The sequence below is a fragment of the Armigeres subalbatus genome, chromosome 2 (genome assembly GCF_024139115.2).
Source record: "Armigeres subalbatus isolate Guangzhou_Male chromosome 2, GZ_Asu_2, whole genome shotgun sequence".
NCBI classification, from domain to species: Eukaryota; Metazoa; Arthropoda; class Insecta; order Diptera; family Culicidae; genus Armigeres; species Armigeres subalbatus.
The window spans coordinates 404,479,401-404,501,246 of NC_085140.1; the positions used below are offsets into that span (position 1 = coordinate 404,479,401).

A 21,846-nucleotide genomic window follows, 5' to 3' on the forward strand; every position below is an offset into this window, starting at 1 on the left:
CTTCCGAGACTTTTGAAAAGAGGCTTCCGGGCTTCTTAAAAGGGGGCTTCCCGGCCTCTTGAAAGGAGGCCTCTGAATCTCTTGAAAGTAGGTTTCCGGATCTTTTGAAAGGAGGCTTTCAATCCTCTTGAAAGGAATCCTCCGATCCTATTGAAAGAAGTCTTCCGGGCTGATTAAAAGTAGCGCTCGAGCAGCGTAGAAGGATGGCTCCAATCCTCTTGCAACGAAGCAACTGAGCTTTTCGGAAAAAGCCTTCATTTCTCTCAAATGGAGGCTTTCGAACGTGTAGACTTTAAATTTTAGTTCAGAAGCATATTCTTTAACATCAACATCATTTTGTTTCGAACAGGTGGATTGCATAGAAGTTTTTAAAAATTTGTTCATTCATCGTTCTGTTCTATACATGTATCAGAACATATATTACATGTATCAGAACTTAATCAATAAATTTTGATTAAAACTGCATGAAATCCGCCATTATGCATTTTTGTCCGAGGTACCCCCTGGGCCCGGCGAAGGTACCCCCAGGGGTACATGTACCCCAGGTTGAGAACCGCTGCTTTAGAGAAACCTTAGAAAACTTCTCAAGGAACTGTTCCGGAAATTTGTTCGGGAGTTCCTCCAGAACATCTCACTAAAATTCTTTAAGAGAATCATTTGGGGATTCCTTTGTAAATTCATTCACGAGGCCCTTTAGAAACTCCTTTGAATATTTTAAGGAATTTCTTTGGAAACTCCTCTAGCAGTTCCTTTGAAAATTCCTTTAGAAACTCAATCGGAAATACAATTGATGCAAAAGTATAAGATTGCTAACGTCGCTCCCGTTCGCGTGACCGACATCTTGTTTGTTTGGACCTAGCAGCCAAAGTACCGATTCTGTAAATGTCAAACCGATGTTGGTGATGAAACCAATCAGGCACTGCAACATGATGAACAATAAACGGTCATATTTTGGCAAATTTATTTTAATGGTTACCCATCGTAAATTTCAAAAGCCTCTTCAGTGGTTATTGAAATACGCGAAATTATTTTTCTTTCTGAATTATTTCCAAGTATATAATCAAATTTAAGGATTTAAATTCAGTGGGTCCCGTGTCCCAGCTCAGCTTCGTCAGTGGGGGCCGATAGCAACTGAAATTCGGAAACGGAGGTGGACCTGGGTTGGCCACACCTCACGTAAGAGTGGACATCGCAGCATAGCCTCCGTAAAGAAAAAATAATCGAGAGAAAACTATCTTGACAACAGGTTAAGGCGATCGCTAAGGATGAAGATTTTTCCGTCAGTCCAGATACTTTACTACACTACACATTTTGAACATACTACAAACAACTATGAGAAATGTAGTGAATGAAATGTAGAAATCAGTAGTAAAGATTTCTTGTAGTTTGCTCTAGACGTGTCTTAGATGTAGGCGTGTTTTTGGGATATTTTTTAAATTCCTCTGATTGTGTCAGGAATTCCCTGATAATTCCAGGATTTTTCCAGTTTGAGAAAAGTTCCTTGATATCTCCAGGTAGTAGACACCCTGCGTCAGTTACAATGGAACTGGGGCTGCTCTAACTTCATGAAAACGCTTCCACAATTTTTTATCAAACCAGATGGATGGTTTTAGTTCTCATTATACTTGTTAAAATCTAGTTTCCAAATTAGAAAAATTGCAAAGCAACTTTGGGATAAACTTTCCCATCTGTTAGAAGGATTGACAATTTTCCATATAAATAATAAGAATTAACTTATTATGCCATATTCAATTTCTCAGTACAAGTAAAGCAGACATTCTTGACACACCTCATATGTGTCGCACACACTACCGGTGATGTTGTATTTTTCACAATGAGTTCTTGACGAATTATATAATTGTTAGGCTTTTCGCAGAATTTTGTCAACAACAAACTCGGGAAAAATATGTTGTCCACGGCGGACCAGTCCCAATCAATTCCCATTGTCGGCACGCCAACTCGGAAATGTTATGTCACAAACACCATAATTGCAATCCGAACAAAGTAGTGGAATGGATTTCGAAGAAATTAAAATTCGCCAAGTCCAAACGTACGTACAGTTGACCATTACAGCAAAAGCATCATGTGCGAACGCTCAACAATGAATCCACATCTGCCCGGGTGAGGTCACCTCAATCATCAAACATCAACGCTCAACGACGACGACGACGACGATGACGACGCCGGTTGTGACTGCCCGGTGCGGTGACAGTTTATGTGACTTTATGATTACGACCTTATCATCCCCTCATTTTGACGAGGGTCGCCTGAATTTCGTCTTCGCTCAATCTGAAGGACCGACGACCCATTTGCAGATCGTCAAATGGAAAATCTCTGTTTCATTCCGAGTGTGCTCGCTCACCCATCCGGTAAGTAACATGAACCTAATGCAAACAGATTCGCACGCAAGTTTCAGCTTAGGATAGAGGCAGTCGGCCCCGCGATGGGTCGTAAAGCTGAAGGGCTCCAGTTGCAGCAGTTTCCACCCCTGGTTGGTGCCAAGTTAGTCAGTCCTAAGCGGTTGGAATTATTAAATGATATAGAGCTTTTCCGTTTCCACTCCGAGTTCGATTTGTTGTGGCGGTGGCGGCCATGATGTGGGGAGATTTATTTTAACGACCGCTGCTGTACGGTTTTATGAGCTGCGAATGACGGGCGCTCATTCCGAGATAGAGAGCAGCATCGGCTTTCGTCTAGATGTGACGGAATTCGACAGACGCTCGTATGGGGTGACGACCCTTACGCGACGGAATGCCGAATGAGCGAATTCCATTGTTTTATTTCCGAGGGATTGGACTGGTAAGAGGAATTAAGAGAGAAAGTCACCGTTTACGACTGATAAATTAGATTAGTCCCCTTGGGCAACCTCTCGAAGTGCGTTCAATACAGAAGAGTATTGCCTTGCTTTTTTTGCTCAAACGCAAATTTTTAAAAGCTTTTAATTTATAATTGATTGTACGATAGACTCTTCATAGCCTACAACCGTTCAATGATTGAAAAGAATGTAAATGTAAAAAAGTGTTTTAATCAATTAATAAATTCGCATTTTGTGGAAGGTATTCGTTTCAAAAAAATCATGTCGTTTTGTGTTCCCGTCGTAAAATATGAAAACCTAATATGTCTTCAATTGATCTAATTGGTAACGGCTTTCCAAAAATGCGTCAATAACAAAATATCTTTTTTCATTTTCCATTTGCAAACATCTAGGAAAGAAAACCTTTCATAACAGTAAGTGAGTCAGGAAAGCTATTCCTTTGTTTTCCCCAGTTCCAATTGGTCAGGGAAAAATCAGGGAATTTGCAATTTATGGGTCAGGTATTTTCCAGCGAGCAAAAATAGTGTTGAAAATGCAAATTCACAAATCCCGGCCTGATGGCGTAAGCTCGAATAGGGGAAAAAATGTTTCTGTGTTGCACCTAAACCAGGCGACATGGAAAACAGGAACAAAAAAAAACACAGAAGTTAGCAATATGTCGAAGGTTGCCATTAGGGCTGCGCTTGTTGGGACACCGTTGCTTTAATCCAGACCTTGGTCGCGCATAATCGATCGTGACATGTACTGGGCGGGATGGGTGACACCAAGTGACTGCCTTCATCGCGAGCTTCCTGAATTCAAAAGCAGTAATTATAGTAAGCTTTAAAACAAAATTTCCGGAAAGACTAATTCTATGATTGCAAGGAAAAGGTGAATTAACGAAGAAAGCGTAGATTACACATTTTTTTTCACCCAGACTGAAAGGCTCGGACCTTATTTATATGAATATTTAATATGGAAATCTGACTTTTTTTAGACTTTTCTCAATCCACAAATAAAGCCAAAGCATTTATTCACCTCAAGAATATACTATTCAATTCGCTTGAACGGATTCTGGCCTGAACTAAACTGTGCAACTTTTAGACTCATCATTCCGAATACCAAATGAAAACTAGTTTACAGCTTGTGTTTCAACAGAATGCACATCTGGGTTAATGCTTTTCACATCATGAGTTTAAATTTTAGCTTCATACGGTCTTGTCCGTGAAGTATTCAAGCCAGAACATACGAACATGCCTTTTATTTCTCCATCTCTATCTCTATTACAGCGCATGATGGCAACCAGTGCAGTGTTTTTCGCCGTACATCGCCAACTTTGCATAGAAAAGCTCGTTATCGAGATTCTGACAGATGCATGTATTGGATTGTAACCCAAAATGTAAAATATCTCGAGGTAAATGCAAGAGTTAAATGTGGCTTTCAGTGTTTAATTCGTCTGCTTAATAAGCCCTTCTTACCAAAAAATTTATGATACGAGATAGAGTGTAAGAATAAGACACATAATCCTGTTTCGCGAAAATTTCTAATCTTTATCTCTTTGTAAAATATAATTTTAATTAATTATATACCACCCATTCTACATTACAAACAACATCTTACAGAACACTTCTCACCCCGAGAACATAGCGGCTCATCGCTTCATTACCGTAATGTACCTTAGTCAATCATCTTGAAACGTGGCTTAACCAATTTTTAGCTTTGATGACCTGTGTTTGCTTGTTTTCAAAATAGTTTACCTACCCTAATTGAGAGCAATAGCAACTCAACAGCCAGCATAATTTTCTCAATTTTCGCAGCAGAACAAGCACCCATACCAAAGTTCAACAGAAAAAAAATCCTCCAAATTTCAGAAAACAGAACGATACGCCAAAACCGACAACTCGGTCCGACTTTACCTTCATTCAACATTAGCATCCTTTCATTTCTTTCATTTAGCCTCGGGAAGGCGAACGAACGAGACGGGGGTGTTTCAAATTATTGCCCGAAAAAGTACGACTACGATGTAGCTTCAGATGAGGACCATCAATGGGTCAACAGCAAACAACGACAACTGCTACTTACAACGGAAGTGAATGTTATGCGAATGGATAACAACTCTAGTGAATCCACTTAATTGAAGTCATGCTTCTCTCACAATCTGTCATGTTGAAAACTGGAAAAAAAATACTCAATTTCAGTGTCTACCTTCGACATGGATGCGGTTTCGCCCCTTTACAGTACAGTCACCTGCCAGGAGAAATCATTTCGCTGCATGAAGAGATACAAATTGATGAGAACTTGAGAGTTAAATAAAATAACGTAGACGAACTTTCCCCAAACACAAATATGTTTGTCTAGTGAAAGTACATTCATTCCGGACCAGTTCTGCTGCTCGTAGCGGCGAAAGCCGAGTCAAGAATCTGACTACCAAATGAGAAAAGCTTTCAAACAACAACGTTGTTTGATAGAAATAAAATTTAAAATTGGTCCCATTTCAAGGCTCTTTATTTTTGGGGGGCGGGGGGTTGTACTTTTCATGTTTGTACATTTCAAGGGATTGAATAATAAAGGTCCCTTCCACTGGTGCCCATTTACCGCTAGGAGGGTTACCTGGCCTCGGAACATGCTTCCCGGGAAATTAATCCTCTTGAAAGGGTAATCTGCCTTGTAGAGTAACTAGAGGCTCATCCGAATGGAATGACACTCTGCTCATCTGATCTCGTTTTGATTAGATGCAGGAACAGGCACTTGTAGGAAGAAGCCTACGGGAGGTTTAGAATATTCAATTGAATGAATTTTTGATCACTTTCACTTTAACTGCTGAAGTTGGTGTTTATGGCTTAAAGAACTCGTGAGTATGTTTAGACAAAGATTTTCTTAATGTCCTTCAATTAGGCCTTGTATTGCAGTTTTGTGGAACTTAATCAATAAGATTAGCTAAATTAATTACAACCTTTTTATTGTCAAAGACAATCTTTAATTTGATAATTCAACTTTGGAATATGCTGCTGTTTGAATAAAATCATATGGTCTATGATCGAAATTAGTTGATTTTTAAAATGAAAATGTTGAAGTTTTTGTAGGTTTATGATGAAAGTCCGTATTATTTTAGAAGATTAAAAACAAAGTATTCAGAGATTCGCTTATGATCTCCTGAAAAAATCTAGTAAAAAATTCTGAGAAAATCAAGGAAAATAACTTAGAATATCGGCAATTTGTTTTAATATTTGTTTTGCATACCTTATGGAGGTCTATCAATCATGGCTTTTCAAAACGAGTATTTTTTGAAAAGAAATAGAGAACAAATTTCTATGGAGATTCTGGGAATGGACCACCTAACCACCTAAATTTTTTCGCTTTGTAAATATGTCTGTTCGTGAAGACGAAAGCAAATAATCTGTAATATCATCCTGTGTACTGCCCTTCGTTAAATGTGTGTGGCGATTTCCTAATCTGATGAATCGAATCCGACATAACTGACAGCCAACATCAGCGAATCATTCAGAAATGGCAAGATAGAGAACAAATCAGACTTCAAGAGAAGACTTCAAGGCAAAACTTAGGAAGCTGATTCCGGTATTACGTCACCTACACCCACCAGAGGGCTTCATAGTAGTTCTCTAATCGCTGTCCATAGCTCATCTGTGCAACCGACATAGTGGTCCTTCAACAGGATCAGACTATCTGGTTCAATTTTGAACATAATTTAAGGCAGTACTCTGCCCACCTTAGCATTCCATACAAAACGTCGCCATCTGGTTCGTTCGACATTCCGTTTAGAATATTTCACCGGAAATTTAATTGGCAGATCTCTTATTCCACCAACCCAATAAGGTTTATCTAATCCTAGTAGCGAAAGTCTTTTTCAAGTTTATTTTTGGGTCCAAGGCCAACACTCGTCAACTAAGTTTTAAATCAAGCGGTCTCAGGCAAAAGCATCTTAAGTTCAGGAAACATACCAATCGCCGGTAACTTAAGGCCCAAATTACCGTAATCCAGTCATTGACAAAAAAACAGCCACGTGCTTGTACCACCCCCAGGAAAAAATCCGCCCACTGAGGAGAAAATGCATTCCCCAGATGAATCGGGGAAGCACTCTTGTTTTAAAACTACATCAACATATAGTGGTGACTTCAATACATCAGTGTTGCGTGTTGATTTGTTCTATACGTTATGCTTGTTTTCTCGAATATGTACGTAAACATCAAGCAATAATCTATGAAAATGATACTTTTCATGCTATATATTGACACTAAATATTAGATGTGAGCTAGAACTGTAAAAACGCAAGCATTCATAAGCAACGAAGGTTATTTTTTTTTTTCATAATTCAAGTGTTGATAATGTAATGTAATGCTAAAACGGCATCACTTTTCATGTACACAGAGAGAAGACCGATCATATGGTCATGTAAACAATCCATTGAATGTGGACGAACATTTGTGAAGGTAGTCAACTGCGTCATAATTTTACATTCATGTAAAATGCATGTAGGAAATTGTGTAATTAGGAGAAGGACGCACAACAAATCAATCTCAGATGCATGTTTGAGGTTGTTTATGCGTATCACTATAATCTGTGCGCTGTACAGGTATTGAAAAGGACGTTAATATTTTGTGGAGATATATAGAGTTTGATACCTTTTGAAATGTTTGTGTACTTTGTACAAAATCAGATCTGAGCGAATGAGTAGGCTCTCCGCAAAATAAAAGAAGCGAACAGCAAGAAAAAGAAGTCGATTTGATGTATGACATTTGAACCTTAAGAAAGAATGAAGAAGAAAAGAAATTCCAGTACTGTCCAGAAATCAATCTGTTAGTCAAACTGCGCTAATCAGTAAATCTCAATCTCATCAATTGCATGTTTATTTGATTGTATCCTCAGTTGCATATTCATTTAGATGTCGTTGAATTTCCAATACTTCCTCATCGTGTCGTCGTTAAAAATCCAAGTGTCCGGTTAGGATTGTTAAGGCTTAGCATATAGCAGTCAATCGGAATTCAATCTTAAATTATATATTTTATATGACACCTATTTAAAAATGTTATTGTTTTGTTTAGTGTGTAAGTAACTCATCGATGTTGAAGAACTCATCGGCCATCATTTTTTGGAGATAAAGAATGCTTGCTAGAAGTTTCGAGAATTTTAAGAAAGAAAAGCAGATGACGGGATGGAAATCAAGCTCTTCTATTTACAAGTTTGACCCGGACAGTGAAGAAAAAGGCGATGCAGTTTCGTTTCTTATAAAAACGAACTGGAAAGTTCCACGAACTAGTATCGCAATCTTTAAACTAGTTTAAAAAAAGTGATTTCAACAGCTAGAACGTCACCACTGGTGGAGACAGAGGTGGGGCACCATACGATGCAATCACACCATTATTCTCAACGGCTATTATACTTGCACCAAGCGATGCCCGACCAAATAACAATAGCTGGCTCCGCCAGTGAACATCACAAACAATTTAAAAGTTCTTCTTCTTCATTGGCATTACATCCCCCACTGGGACATTGCCGCCTCGCAGCTTAGTGTTCACTAAGCACTTCCACAGTTATTAACTGCGAGGTTTCTAAGCCAAGTTACCATTTTTGCATTCGTATATCATGAGGCTAACACGATGATACTTTTATGCCCAGGGAAGTCGAGACAATTTCCAATCCGAAAATTGCCTAGACCGGAACCAGGAATCGAACCCAGCCACCCTCAGCATGGTCTTGCTTTGTAGCCGCGCGTCTTACCGCACGGCTAAGGAGGGCCCCACAATTTAAAAGTATTGAAATTAAATAAGAGTACGGATCTTTCATGGCATCACCACAACGGTTGGTAATTCGGCACCATTTTATAAAGCTAGTACCAACCGAGCTAGGCTATCTTAGATCGAAGAACGTACGAAAAATTCGAGTGAGTGTGGTGGAATTTATCCGCGGTGAAAAGTGGTCGGAAGTGGCAATGTAATGCAATGTGACGGTTCGTAAAGTCTGTGAATTGCCAGAAAAAACTATGGTGTCAGGTCGCTCGAACCCCAACTAAGTGATAGTGCGCGCTTTGTTACCACTCTCCGGACCCGCGGAACAATGGCTGTTCGTTATTAGGCCCCCCTTTGTGTTTGTGGAAGAAATGGCTATGAGGAATATCCCCCCCCCCCCTTTGTGTTTGTGGAAGAAATGGCTATGAGCGACAGGCATGCGGCAGTGAGCAGAAAAAACTAAACCCACCAGCGTAATCAACAGTTATCCGTTAAGGCTTAAGTTTTTAAAAAAATCTTGTTTTCCGATGCTTCCGTTCGCCTTGTTATTGTCCGCCTTTCCACCACATAAAACTGAATAAACCCACCGAGAAAGGAATCATCTCCACAGACCAACACAGTAAATATTAAAAACGACCCTGAGGACCAGGGAGAATCACAAAAGAGGCCTTGAGTGCCCACCCCAGAGGTTGCCGTGGCTCTAGACCAGCAGCTTGGGGCTTTGCTGGTCCTCGTATAGGACCTAAATTCCACTCCCTGGGTCTCTAATGGTTTCAATATCAGTCCACCTTTGATGGATTTCCTATTTATATGGGACAAACTTCGAACGATTCTGCTGAATGCTAATATAAAACAAATGAATCGACAAATTCTGACAGAAGCGACAGCACATAATCTGGCGACCGTTTCTAGAAACTTCCCTGCATATCTACATACGTACTACAATCGGTTACTTGAGAAATGGCTAGTGCTCCCTTTCTATCAACTCATTTACGTCGACGATTTATTTACAGGGACAGACACTATAGACGAAGCCGTCACTTTTCGAACGCAACTTGAGTTTCTTCTTAAAAAAACGGGTTCGAACTGAGAAAATAGACATTCAACGAGATCGAGCCCTCCGTCGTCCTTGACATACCATCATACAACAGACCACTTAAATCATCAGTGGACTTCAACAGACAACAGTGCATTAAAACCCTGCATTGGGGGCCAGCCAAAATATGCTTCGTTAACAAACGCAATCTTCCCATCGCACGTTTTTTGACACGCTGCGACATGTGAGTCCAATCTTCAGCAGCGCAAAAGTCTTCATGTAAGCAATTTGAATCTTGCTTGGTGGAAACGGTAAACCGTGGAGTTAAAGAAGGGTAAAGAATTTTCAACAACATGAAGGGCTTGTTGGGATTTTACCAAGCGCATGGTCTGTGAACAAACATATAGACATTTTCTGGGTGCTTTGCTGTCTCAAATCTTTCTCATCGACCTGGACAACAATTGTGCCAAACAGGGTTTCAAAAATACAATTAGCAACAGACGACTGCAGCTGGAATCATGTAGCCGGTATACGAAGTCCGACCGTTTTAAGGTTCCCCCAAACACACGCGACGCAACAATCGTGACGCGATTCTATCGCTTGAGGACTGCGGTTCTGTCGCCGTTGCTTCGGAAGCTTAAATGGAACATTGCCTGCAGCGACCCAACGATAGAATCACGGCGATGAAATCGTTTGGGTTTGGGGGAGCCCTTAATTTCGAGAGGAACCACATCAAATTTCGGTGCTCAAGTTTCAGTATCGAGTTGACTGCGGCAAAAAGATCCCGACTGGCTGACACAAAATACAACAGAATGATCTATTCAAATCCAGATGCATAACAGCAACTGCCCTGTCGAGGCTTCAAATTTGTTGAACCATTTGAGAAGTATAACACGCGTCAATACCGAAGCTTCATCACTGCTAGAGATTCAAACAGCCATCCAAAGCCATGAAATCGAATAAAGTCCCAGGGGTCGATCGCATATCAGCCGAGATGCTCAAAGCTGACCCCATGACATCCGCTCAACTACTGCATGGTTTATTTCGTAATATCTGGGACACCGCAACTTTCCCGGTCGACTGGATGCAATGTATCTTAGTGAAAGTACCCAAAAAGGTGACCTGACTGTTTGCCATAACTGGCGAGGCGTTACGTTGCTGTGTACCATTCTCAAGGTTCTATGCAAAGTAATCCTAGCCCGGAATCAGGAGAAGATCGATGCGACTCTCCGGCGGCAGTAGGCCGGATTCCGTGCCGGAAGGTCCTGTGTGGAGCATATTGTCACACTCCGCATCACTCTGGAGCAGGTCAACAAATTCCAAGAGTCTCTTTACTTGATATTCATGAGCTACGAAAAAGTTTTCGACCGTCTCAATCACGAGAATATGTGGAGCACCCTGAGACGCAAGGGGGCTTCTGAGAAAATCATCGGCCTCATCGAGGCACAGTACGAGGCCTTTTCGTGTAGAGTGCTGCACAATGGGGTCTTGTCCTACCCTATCCGGGTCGTAGCTAGTGTGAGGCAAGGATGTATTCTATCACCGTAACTGTTCCTCATCGTAATCGACGAGATTCTGGTAGGTGCGATTGACCGTGAACCAAACCGCGGGCTGTTATGGCAGACTATAACCATAGAGCACCTAATCGACTTCGAATTGGCTGATGACGTCGCACTCCTCGCTCAACGGTGCTCTGATATGCAGAGTAAGCTCAACGACCTTGCCAAGCGCTCCTCCTCGGCATGCTTAGTCATCAACGTCAACAAAACCAAATCGTTGGATGTAAACACGGCGACCCCTTCCATTTTCACAGTAGCCGGGCAACCAGTGGAGAATATTGAAAGCTTCCAATATCTTGGTAGCCAAATAGCGTCAGACAGCGGTATTAAGATCTATATAGGCGCACGGATCCAGAAAGCAAGAGCTGCCTTTGCGAGTTTAAGAAATATCTGGAAAAACAGGCAGATAAGTGAACGCACCAAAACACTAGTTTTCAACTCTAACGTGAAATCTGTGCTGTTATACGCTAGCGAAACATGGTGTGTATCAGTGGAGAACACTCAATGGCTGTAGGTGTTCATCAACAGATACCTGCGGTATATAATTCGAGCATGGTGGCCTCACAACTGAATCTCAAACAACGAGCTCCATCGTCGTTGTCACCAGAGGCCGATAGCAACAGAAATTCGGGATCGGAAGTGGGGCTGGGTAGGCCACACTCTACGTAGGGGCGGAAATGAAATCTGTAAACAACCATTAGACTTGAACCCAGCAGGCAGACCCAGAGGCTCATGGCAGCGAAGCCTCAATTGAGAAATGAAAGAAGTCGACCGAAATCTAACCTGGCAACCCCACAATACATCGCTGATCGACGCATATCGTAGCAAGCCAAGCGTTCCTTAGAAGCCGTTACAGGGTCTGATCAACAAATTCGCAGATTGGTGTACCAGGAACAAATTGACCATAAGTATAGCGAAATGCAATGTGATAACATTCCATCGGAAATTAAATCCTACACAGTATAAAAATGTTACAGCATATATGATGTAACAAAAAGGCTCCATTCGATTCGACTCAATTTTCCATCACATTTAAAAATTACAGGTCGTCATTACTATGGAGCTTGTATTAAATATTGCGTACAAGAAAAACTTGGATGTAAAATTAGAGGTTCATTCATTTATTTAGTTAACATCTAAACAGATAACACTGAATCAACAATTTGACGCCACAATGCACGGTTCGAGGCCGCATCTCTCCATCCTCGGATACGCCCCACGCTCGCCAAGTCGTTTTGCACCTGGTCTGCCCATCTCGCTCGCTGCGCTTCACGCCGTCTCGTACCTGCCGGATCGGAAGCGAACACCATCTTTGCAGGGTTGCTGTCCGGCATTCTTGCAACATGTCCTGCCCATCGTACCCTTCCGGCTTTACCTACCTTCTGGATACTGGGTTCGCCGTAGAGTTGGGCGAGCTCATGATTCATTCTTCGCCGCCACACACCGTCTTCTTGCACACCGCCAAAGATGGTCCTAAGCACCCGTCTCTCGAATACTCCGAGTGCTTGCAAATCCTCCTCGAGCATTGTCCATGTTTCATGTCCGTAGAGGACAACCGGTCTTTTAAGCGTCTTGTACATGACACATTTGGTGCGGTGACGATTCTTTTTCGACCGCAGTTTCTTCTGGAGCCCGTAGTAGGCCCGACTTCCACAGATGATGCGCCTTCGTATTTCACGACTAACGTTGTTGTCAGCCGTTAGCAAGGATCCGAGGTAGACGAATTCCTCGACCACCTCGAAGGTATCCCCTTCTATCGTAACACTGCTTCCCATGCGGGCCCTGTCACGCTCGGTTCCGCCCACAAGCATGTACTTTGTCTTTGACGCATTCACCACCAGTCCAACTTTTGTTGCTTCACGTTTCAGGCGGGTGTACTAAATTAGAGGTTATTAAACGCAAAAATATGGGTTCCAATTTTTCCATAGCGTGTAATTTTCATAATTTTTAACTGTGTATAATTTGTGACTACACAATTTTGAATCAACGATTGGAGCGCGTAGATCACATTCGTGACCTAGGAGTCATTCTAGACTCAGCTTTATCATTCCGTCTACATTATGAACACATAAGTAAAGGATATGATATGATAAGTAAAGCAAATAGACAGCTGGGGTTCATCTTCAAAATTTGTGACGAATTTCGTGATTCTCTATGTCCACGGTCATTGTTTTGTGCACTAGTCCGTTCAATTTCGGAGACTAGTTCAGTTGTCTGGTGCCCATATCACACCAACTGGATTGCCAGAATCGAAGCCATACAAAGAAAATTCGTGAGAAAAGCCCTACGCAGACTTCCATGGCGTGACCCGACAAACCTACACAGTTAAAAATTCTGAAAATTACGCGCTATGGAAATATTTGAACTCATATTTTTGTGTTCAATAGCCTCTAATTTTACATCCAACTTTTTCTTGTACGCAATATTGAATACAAGCTCCATAGTAACGACGGCCTGTAATTTTAAAAAGTGATTGAAAAATGAGTCGAATCGAACGGAGCCTTTTTGTTACATCATATATGCTGTAACATTTTTATACTGTATGAAGATCGATGTCGCCTCTTAGGATTGCAAACGTTGGAATACAGAAGATTTATCAGTCAAGTGAGCTTCGTTGGGAAAATCTTGCTGGGAGATATAGATTCGATGGGAATATTAGGCCAGCTGAACTTATATGCCCCTGAGAGGAACCTTCGGCAGTGTGATTTTCTGCAGCTACAGCCCCGTCGCGCTGTGTATGGTCTTCACGACCCTATCCGATTCATGTCTGCAAGGTTCAACGTAGTATTTCATCTGTTTGACTTCAACTGTTCTGCATCTACATTTCAACGCAAACTTCAAGAAAGGGGACCATCACTATTGAACAGGTGAGTTCCAGTCCAATGCTAATTATGAAGAAGAATCGTTCTACTTAATGCCTTTTCTTTTCTCGATAATTACGATCGCTGAGCATATTTCCATGGATTCCGGAGAACCCCGACGACGTTTGATAAGGCAGGATAACCCCAAATATTTATAAGTTAATTTTAGTATAACTTTGCCTCACTCTGTTTGTTTGTTTGTAAAATCTTATTTATGTACTGTGCTGTTTTGAAAAGATATGAGGTTTTCCTGCCAATTTGAGTAAGATGTTAGTCTACTCAAACTGGCTTTTCCTCGTCACACTTCATTAAGCACCAAGCAGATGAAGTTGAATCAAAAAAATAAATAAATAAAATAATAAATTAATAACTAAATAAATAAATAAATATTGATAAGTTCTTGTTAATGGCAAAACCTGATATTTTTATGATACTTCGGGGCATTTTTTTTTGTTATTTTCGCTTGTTATTTTTACTCTTTGTACAAACAAGTTCATATCATGTTTTGTTATCAATACCACGTGCCCGTGCCCCCAAATGAGCCCGGGGTGACTGCAACTTTTCCATTAGCTTTTGCTGCTCCGATAGGGGCTTGTTTTCTGCATCTGGCTTGAAGTATCCAACGTTAATTGGAGATTAACCAAAATTCTAAAATCCAAGCCTCGGACTCTTTCCACCTTTGATTCCATTAGACAACCATTGCTCTAAGGGTCACTTGATAACTCCTGTAGGGAAGGTCGCCGAAATAGGTCGTCACTTCGTTAATCTTGGACAGAACATCGTCAGTCGACGTGAAGCAGCCGTTAACGAGCATGCAATCAACATTTATCTGACTCCCACAAACTTCACCATAAACACCATAAAAAATCAGAAATATGTGAAGAAAATTGTTTTGAGCTTTTTAGTGGAATGTCTTCACTTGTCATGAGACGACTTTGTACAATCCCATTGAATTCCACCACTTAAACGTTTGCTTTTAATTTGGTGGAAAATAAGATACCTAGTTGAATATTCATTGTCAAGAGATTTTAAGCAACCTAAATGAACATATTGTGAGATATCTTCCAATGAAAATGAGGATTTCCACCACCGATCATAAAACCAACAGAATTTTTTTTAAGTGCGGTTGAAATCCAAATTAATGAGATCACCTTTGATCGTGTTTTAAATTGACCGCAGAACTGCTTTATAATGAAGTTCAAGGAATGCGATGTAAAGGTAAGGAGACTTTAATGATTTTTTATCAAAATAATTCGTGTCAGGCTTAAAAATACTTTTTGTGATAATTTGGAAATGTAGTTATGTTATGGTACCGTTTTCCATTTGATAATCGTGACATAAACATACGGTGCTATTTGTAACTGAAAGTGACTTCGGATTGATCCTGAAACACCAGGAATTCTGAAACGGGTCACTGGAGCTGAAATAGAGTCAACACTTTTTAACTCTCGAACCGAATCTTATTGTAATTACTAATGATCGTAATTTTCACTCAATCTCAAGAGCAGAGGTTGCTTTCTCACACAGCTTTTTGCTATTGCGGGAGAGAAAAACAGGTCTGATGAGAGAAAACCATTGTTTGCTCACTTCCAGTCGTGAAATGTTTATTTGCTCTTTTTCTCACTTCATTCATGCCTTTCGTACCATCACCAATGCTAACAATAGTAGCAATTCGGCTCATTGGAGTGAAAAACTACGAACCCTGGTAATAACAATCAGATTTCATCCATAATATAACTGCTGGCCGTACGTGCCACGTGAATCAAAACAGAGCAACGTAACTCAGCTCGACGAATTGAGATGATGTCTGTCTGTGTCTGTGTATGTATGTGTGCAAAATAAATCTTACTCATATTTTAGGAACTTTTCTTGAACCGATTTGCTTGCATTCGACGGGAAATCGTTCCCCATTATTTCCTATTGAAAAATTGGCCAGATCGGACTATGCGATCAAAAGTAATGGCCAAAATACGTTTTTTATTCAAAGTACGCTTAGAAAATCTCATTCATATTTTGTAGTATTTACTAGGCACAATTTACTAGGTGGCTAAATCAGGGTTTTTTCTTATAAACTTCTACCAAATGCTGTGGTTTCCAGATAACTGAAATAACTCATAACTTGAAACTAACAACACAAATCGAGGTACCGTATAGGAATGTTTCTAAAAATAGAATTCAATTTTTCGATGATCAGGATTAACGTCAATAAATAAGATTATATTAAATTCAATACCTTATTTAATTATAGAGTGCATAACGTATTTCTTTCCAGACGGAAGAAAAAAAGTACATTGAGTACATTTAAACTTACTATTGAATGCATCAAACTTAGAATGTTGATTATGTTGAAAGCAAGCCCAACTAAATAAGATCATAGACATTGAAACCTACTATGGCGGAGCTCTAATTTAATAACCTTCAGTTTATTTTCAAGTTTCCGCCATGATTTCCAGATCCACTAACCCTTGACCCACCTTCAACCGAATACGAAGGATAATAAGGCGTGTCTCTTGATTAATTGAGATGTTCGAGTAGCAAGAGGCCCAAACCATGGAAGGAGAACAAAAGAAAGGACCCAAACAGAAAACTTTTTTTTACACGTTCGCTTCGCAAACATGGATGGCATAATACACGTAACACGAAACAATATCACAAAGTAAGGTACCGGGGGGACAAAGGAAACAACGAAGCTCGAAACAACAAACAGAAGGTCAAAAATGCTCCGCAACGACCCGAAAGCATTATAACGATACGAGCCAACAAAAACAATGGACAGCAGCTTCGGCTGCTCTCCGTTTGGCATGAAAATGTATGCGCGCATGAGGCGGAAAATGAAACGTGAAAATAACAAAACTCAGGCAAAGAGGGGGGTGGGGGGTATAGCTTGGAAGCAAATCGAAACATAGGTCAACAGTGGCACAGACCTGGCTTTAATGGAAACGACTTTTCCACCGACCGGCATATTTTCCTTCACGTAAATCGGACCATAAACTGTGCTGTCCCACACCGGTGGGTTGTTAGCCCGATCGACGACGTCGATCTGCACCTCGACCGTACGTGACAACGGCGGGTAACCCTTGTCTTGGGCCATCGCCTCCAGCTTGTACGTTTCGCGCTATTGTTCCGTCGGTTCGCGTGTGCGTCGGGAGGACGTGTGGGAGGTATTTAATCAAGCCAGGAACAATCATCGCAGGATGGCGTTGGAGGATGGATGGTAGGGGTGGAGGGAGGTGGTTAGGTAGGGGAACCGATGGTAATTACAAAACGTGTCACGAATGGGCAGTTGCCGTTCCCGGTCACAAAAATCGGTGCGGCGCGTCACAAAAATTGCGCCCACGGTTCCGGGTTCACGGCGAACAGCCGAGGTGCATCCATCGATGACCATCATCATCATCATCGGTCGTGAAGGCGCGGGAGGGCGTGGCAAGCACAAGAATGGGTGAAAAAATAGAGCAAAAAACAAACCAGGCGATAATCAAAATGGTACGTTTTTTCAATTACTGAGATGGCGATTTAATTTTATTTTCGGGGAAGAATTATTTAATAATGAGATGTATAGGAGGCGAACAAAAAACAGTTTATTCTGAATTAATCACGGGCTATGACGAGACAAAAAATATCGATTCGGTCGGTAAAGATGCAGCACTCAGTGAATAAAAAATCACGATTTCTGTTGAACGGCATCCCATTCGCAGTTTAATGGTCTCGATGATTCGTGTTCGGAAGTGGAAAATAGCCAAGGCAGTCAGGAGCGGCGACTCTAGCATAAATTTCTACATTTATTAAATATGCAGTTTTGTTAGTAGGAAGTTTGCTTAAGTATAATGGTTTCATTACAAAAGGGAGCCACTTGCAACGGTTTGGGTTGGTTCAGCACGTAGAAAACTTCTCCGTCAAAAATCGAGTTGAAGAAATGTTCTGCGGAGCTGGAACACGGTTAGTAATATCCTACATGCTACTGAAAAGAAGCCGCATTGTGACCTCATCGCTAACCAACGAACGCTTGGATAAAAGACACCACCTCCTCCCATTATCACCGTTTGGCCACGCCCCTTCCAAACCAATCAATGAACGAACAGAGCAAGCGTTCGCACAGCGATGAAGCCACAGGCAGCGGGCAACTTTGATCGATCGTTACTAGCGTTACGTTAGTTTCGTTACTCGACTCCAGTTGGAGAGCGACAGTGGAGAAAAATGGTGTGAGAGAGACTCGTCAATCAACGAGCATACCAACCTTGCTTTGATCGATGTGACTACTGTACCGACAGTGACATTTTCTTTAATGTGTATGGGGCCGTAGATATTGCGATCCCAGATCGGTGGCTTATTGTTCCGATCGACCACATCGAGCTCGACGTCGACGTCGGCGGTGGAGGGCGGATCGCCCCGGTCAGAGGCGTACACTTTCAGTCGGTAGCGTTCTCGCTGTTTTGGTTTATGTGCGAAAATATTGCGGCATTTTTTTCAAGAGAATTTGATTGTTCAGTATCAACGACCGAGACACGAATGATTGATTGATTGATTCGATATCATAAATCGAATGAATTTGTTTTTTTTTTACATTGGCGGTTCGCAAATTGATTTGTTACACATCAAACGCAAAAATCATAGAAGAAAAAGAAAGAAATAAAAGAAACTAAATTAAATTTATTGTTTGACGGAAATGGGGTTAGTATTAAGCTAATGATTGAATAATTACAACTAAAGGTTAATAACTAGGCAAAATTCATTAGACAAACGACTGGCATTATTATGTACACGACTAAATCGAAAACATAAAAACGCAAATCTTGGTAACACATGAAGAAGGGGACGATGGTAGATCAGATGTGACAGAAGTTTAATCGATTTGTGAGGGAGTGTGTCTCGGATAATTTCGAACGAATTTCTCTAGTGGCCGCTAGAGGCGGCCTCCATCAACCGCTGACCAATTTTTATGGCAGTGCCGTGTTAACTTGTGGATGTGCACATGTATGAGTGAGCAGTGTTGACAGATTTGTTTCGAGCGATGTCTTGTACTGAAAGTTCTAAAACTACGGGTATTATAACTGAAAGTTGAATTATTCCGACAAAAAAAGAAGAACTGTTATAGAGAATGATTAAACTAGTACTGCATTTAGTGAACTGTTTTTTTTCTGTACGATTGGCTACCACAGATAATTTCTTTAAGATTACTGTTGGGACTTAGTTACAAATGACTTCTATGGAACACAAAACATCAGGAGTTATTTATGCCTAAACGAATAGCAATAAACACGAATACGTTTTTTACTGATTTTGTCTTATCAAATAGGAATTTTAGCTACAATTTAGCTCTGAAATTTGAACTTACGCCACTTACAGGGTAGCATCCCTTCAGAGTGATTGGATTTTTGTTTGAGTTTGGAATGTCACATCGACGATAAAGTTGATGAACATTCAAATTTGTTATCGAAAGAAAGTTAAAGAAAACCAAAATTAAGTATAGGAAATAAACGAAAAGGTGCATTATAATTCGTAAATAAAGCGCTAACAAAATATTTCTGACATATATAAACTTAATACTATCAATCGAACTAAGGTACGCTTCGCCTAAATTGCCATACACGGAGAAAAATTGAAATCCGTTCAATATTCCTCTCTTGCGCTGACGATGTCACTTCGGATCAAGCAAACTGAAAACTGTACGCATGCAGGGGTTAGAAAAATATAAGAACGCATTCCAACAGAAAAATGGCTCGAAATCTGGAAAACTGAAAAATCAAATTCCACTAGTTGTAGTAGTTCTGCTTGCAAGTGTGTGTATTTGGATGTTTTTGAAGGAATATTTTTCTTGGGATAGAGGTTATTGGAAATGTGATTTTAAACTGAAAATTCATAACAAATTAAACGGTAAAAACGGTACAAAAACTGTAAAACGAAAATCAAAAGACAATTTTGATTTGCTCTCAAAAATACCGCCTTTTCATTACACGTGCAGTTAGACGAATTTCAAAAATTCCGGTATTCGTCGTGTTTTCGAGAAAAAAAGCATTCGATTTATTCCGTTGCCGTACGCCCCCTTATCACATGTCGTGAAAATGTCACTCGTTCTACTTAACTACGCTATGAAAAAGTATTAAAAAAGTGTATTTAATTATCCACGATGGCGGTGATGCCTTAAAAACGATGGGCTGTGTTATCAAAAAAAATAATTTCTCCTCCGGTTCCTTTTAGATCGATACAAAAACAAGACCTGGATATTCTTTTACCACACCTGTAAGTATGTTCAGCTTCGTAGGATGCTACTGATGACGTCAAAAACGGTTTGTATAGTTATGCAGTCAAAAATATGGCGCCTTTACCAAAACATCAAAAATACTTTATTTTGGAACGCCGAAAATAAGAGCAAAAATCGTAGTTCTTCAAAAAATAACATTTTCTTAAACAAGTGATTTTCCAATTGAAGCTAAGAAAAACGATTTTCACTCTTTTAAAAACGGAAACAAAACATTCAAATCTGATAATGAATTGGTGCCGAAGAAAGAGAGATTTTCCCAATCAAAGTTGGGCCAAGAGTATCACAGAGTACAACACTATCGAAAACTAAATCGAACTCAAGGTAGTTACAGCCAGACTTGCATTGAGACCAGTGGTGCGCTAAGAAATCAAACAACCGAAAGCAGCAGTCAAACTGGGTGCATGTTGGAATCAAAAGATACTTCCTAAAAACTGGTGCGATTGGTTTTTGCGGTGCAACATGGTGCGTTACAATACAACCTGTGTCTCTGAAAAACGGTGCATAGTAGAAGAAATCCAAAACGTGAATAGTGGAAGTGTCCACCTGCTAAGGCCTGTCCCCTTTCTGCGATGACGTTTACATATCTATTGTGAGTGCGCAACTGAAAATTAAAAGTGGTGCTGGAAATAGTGAAACAAGCAATCGTTCTATTGTCATCCATCGGTGAGAAGTTTTCGGCGATTCCACATCGATTATTTGTGTGTAAATACAGCTGAAATGGTGCACACAACAGGCGACCATTTCGTTTGCGGAGTGCTTCCCAGCGTAAATCGAATAAACTAATTACTCGAATGATAATCGCATAGATGATATTTGTCAGATCATTGTATGGTCGCGCCAAGTTTGACAGCAAACAAAACAGAAGCAAACGAAATAGTCACCTGTTGCATATTTTGCAAGCATCTATGTTTTAGTCATTAGTGATCAGTTCAAGAATAACAGCGGTAAAAAATCTAAAACCATGAATACAAGTACAAAATGGTGCAGTTGTTGAAAATAAAAAGTTAAAACATAAAACCGAAACAATAAGAAAATAAATTCAGCAGTGATGTCCGATATCGTACCGGCTTAGCCTGGCAACGTTTAGCTCAAATTATAGTCTCTTTTTAATATTTTGTCTGCGGCAGCCATATTTCAAGAAAATCCTAAGTTTTATTGTTTATTCCCTAAAAAACTCAGATTCTGATGTGTGTACAAGTCTTTGAATATAATATAAAGAAAGAGTTTTAAATTTCAAAATCGAAACATTCATCATTATTTGCATTTGTTACCGAAAATAATTAGAAAAATACTCATCAAAAGTGAGGTTAGAGATAACTAAGCCAAACCAAAATCATTATTGAAAGAATGCAAATGGAACGAAGAATCACTTACGTCAAGCGGTTTCTTCAGCACGATCCAACCGGATTCCGGTTGTATCTCAAAGTATTCCAAATCGTTCGGACTATGCGGAGCGCTCAGTGTGTACACAATGGCACCGTTGTTGTCTGCGTCTTCATCAGAGGCGGAAACGCGCAAAATGTTTGTACCAATGCTTGCATCTTGTTTGACATTTTCCACGTATTTCTAAAATGAACAAAACACGTTAGGGTC

General features: G+C 40.4%; 1 protein-coding gene across 1 annotated transcript in view; it reads right to left on the reverse strand.

Annotated features, from left to right (window-relative positions):
- LOC134213333 (neural-cadherin-like) overlaps positions 1 to 21,846 on the reverse strand; it is a 242,853-nt gene that overhangs the window by 41,430 nt on the left and 179,577 nt on the right. The window contains 2 exon segments of the mRNA XM_062692317.1: positions 16,919 to 17,109; positions 21,628 to 21,819. Of these exon segments, the coding sequence (XP_062548301.1) occupies positions 16,919 to 17,109; positions 21,628 to 21,819 (383 nt within the window).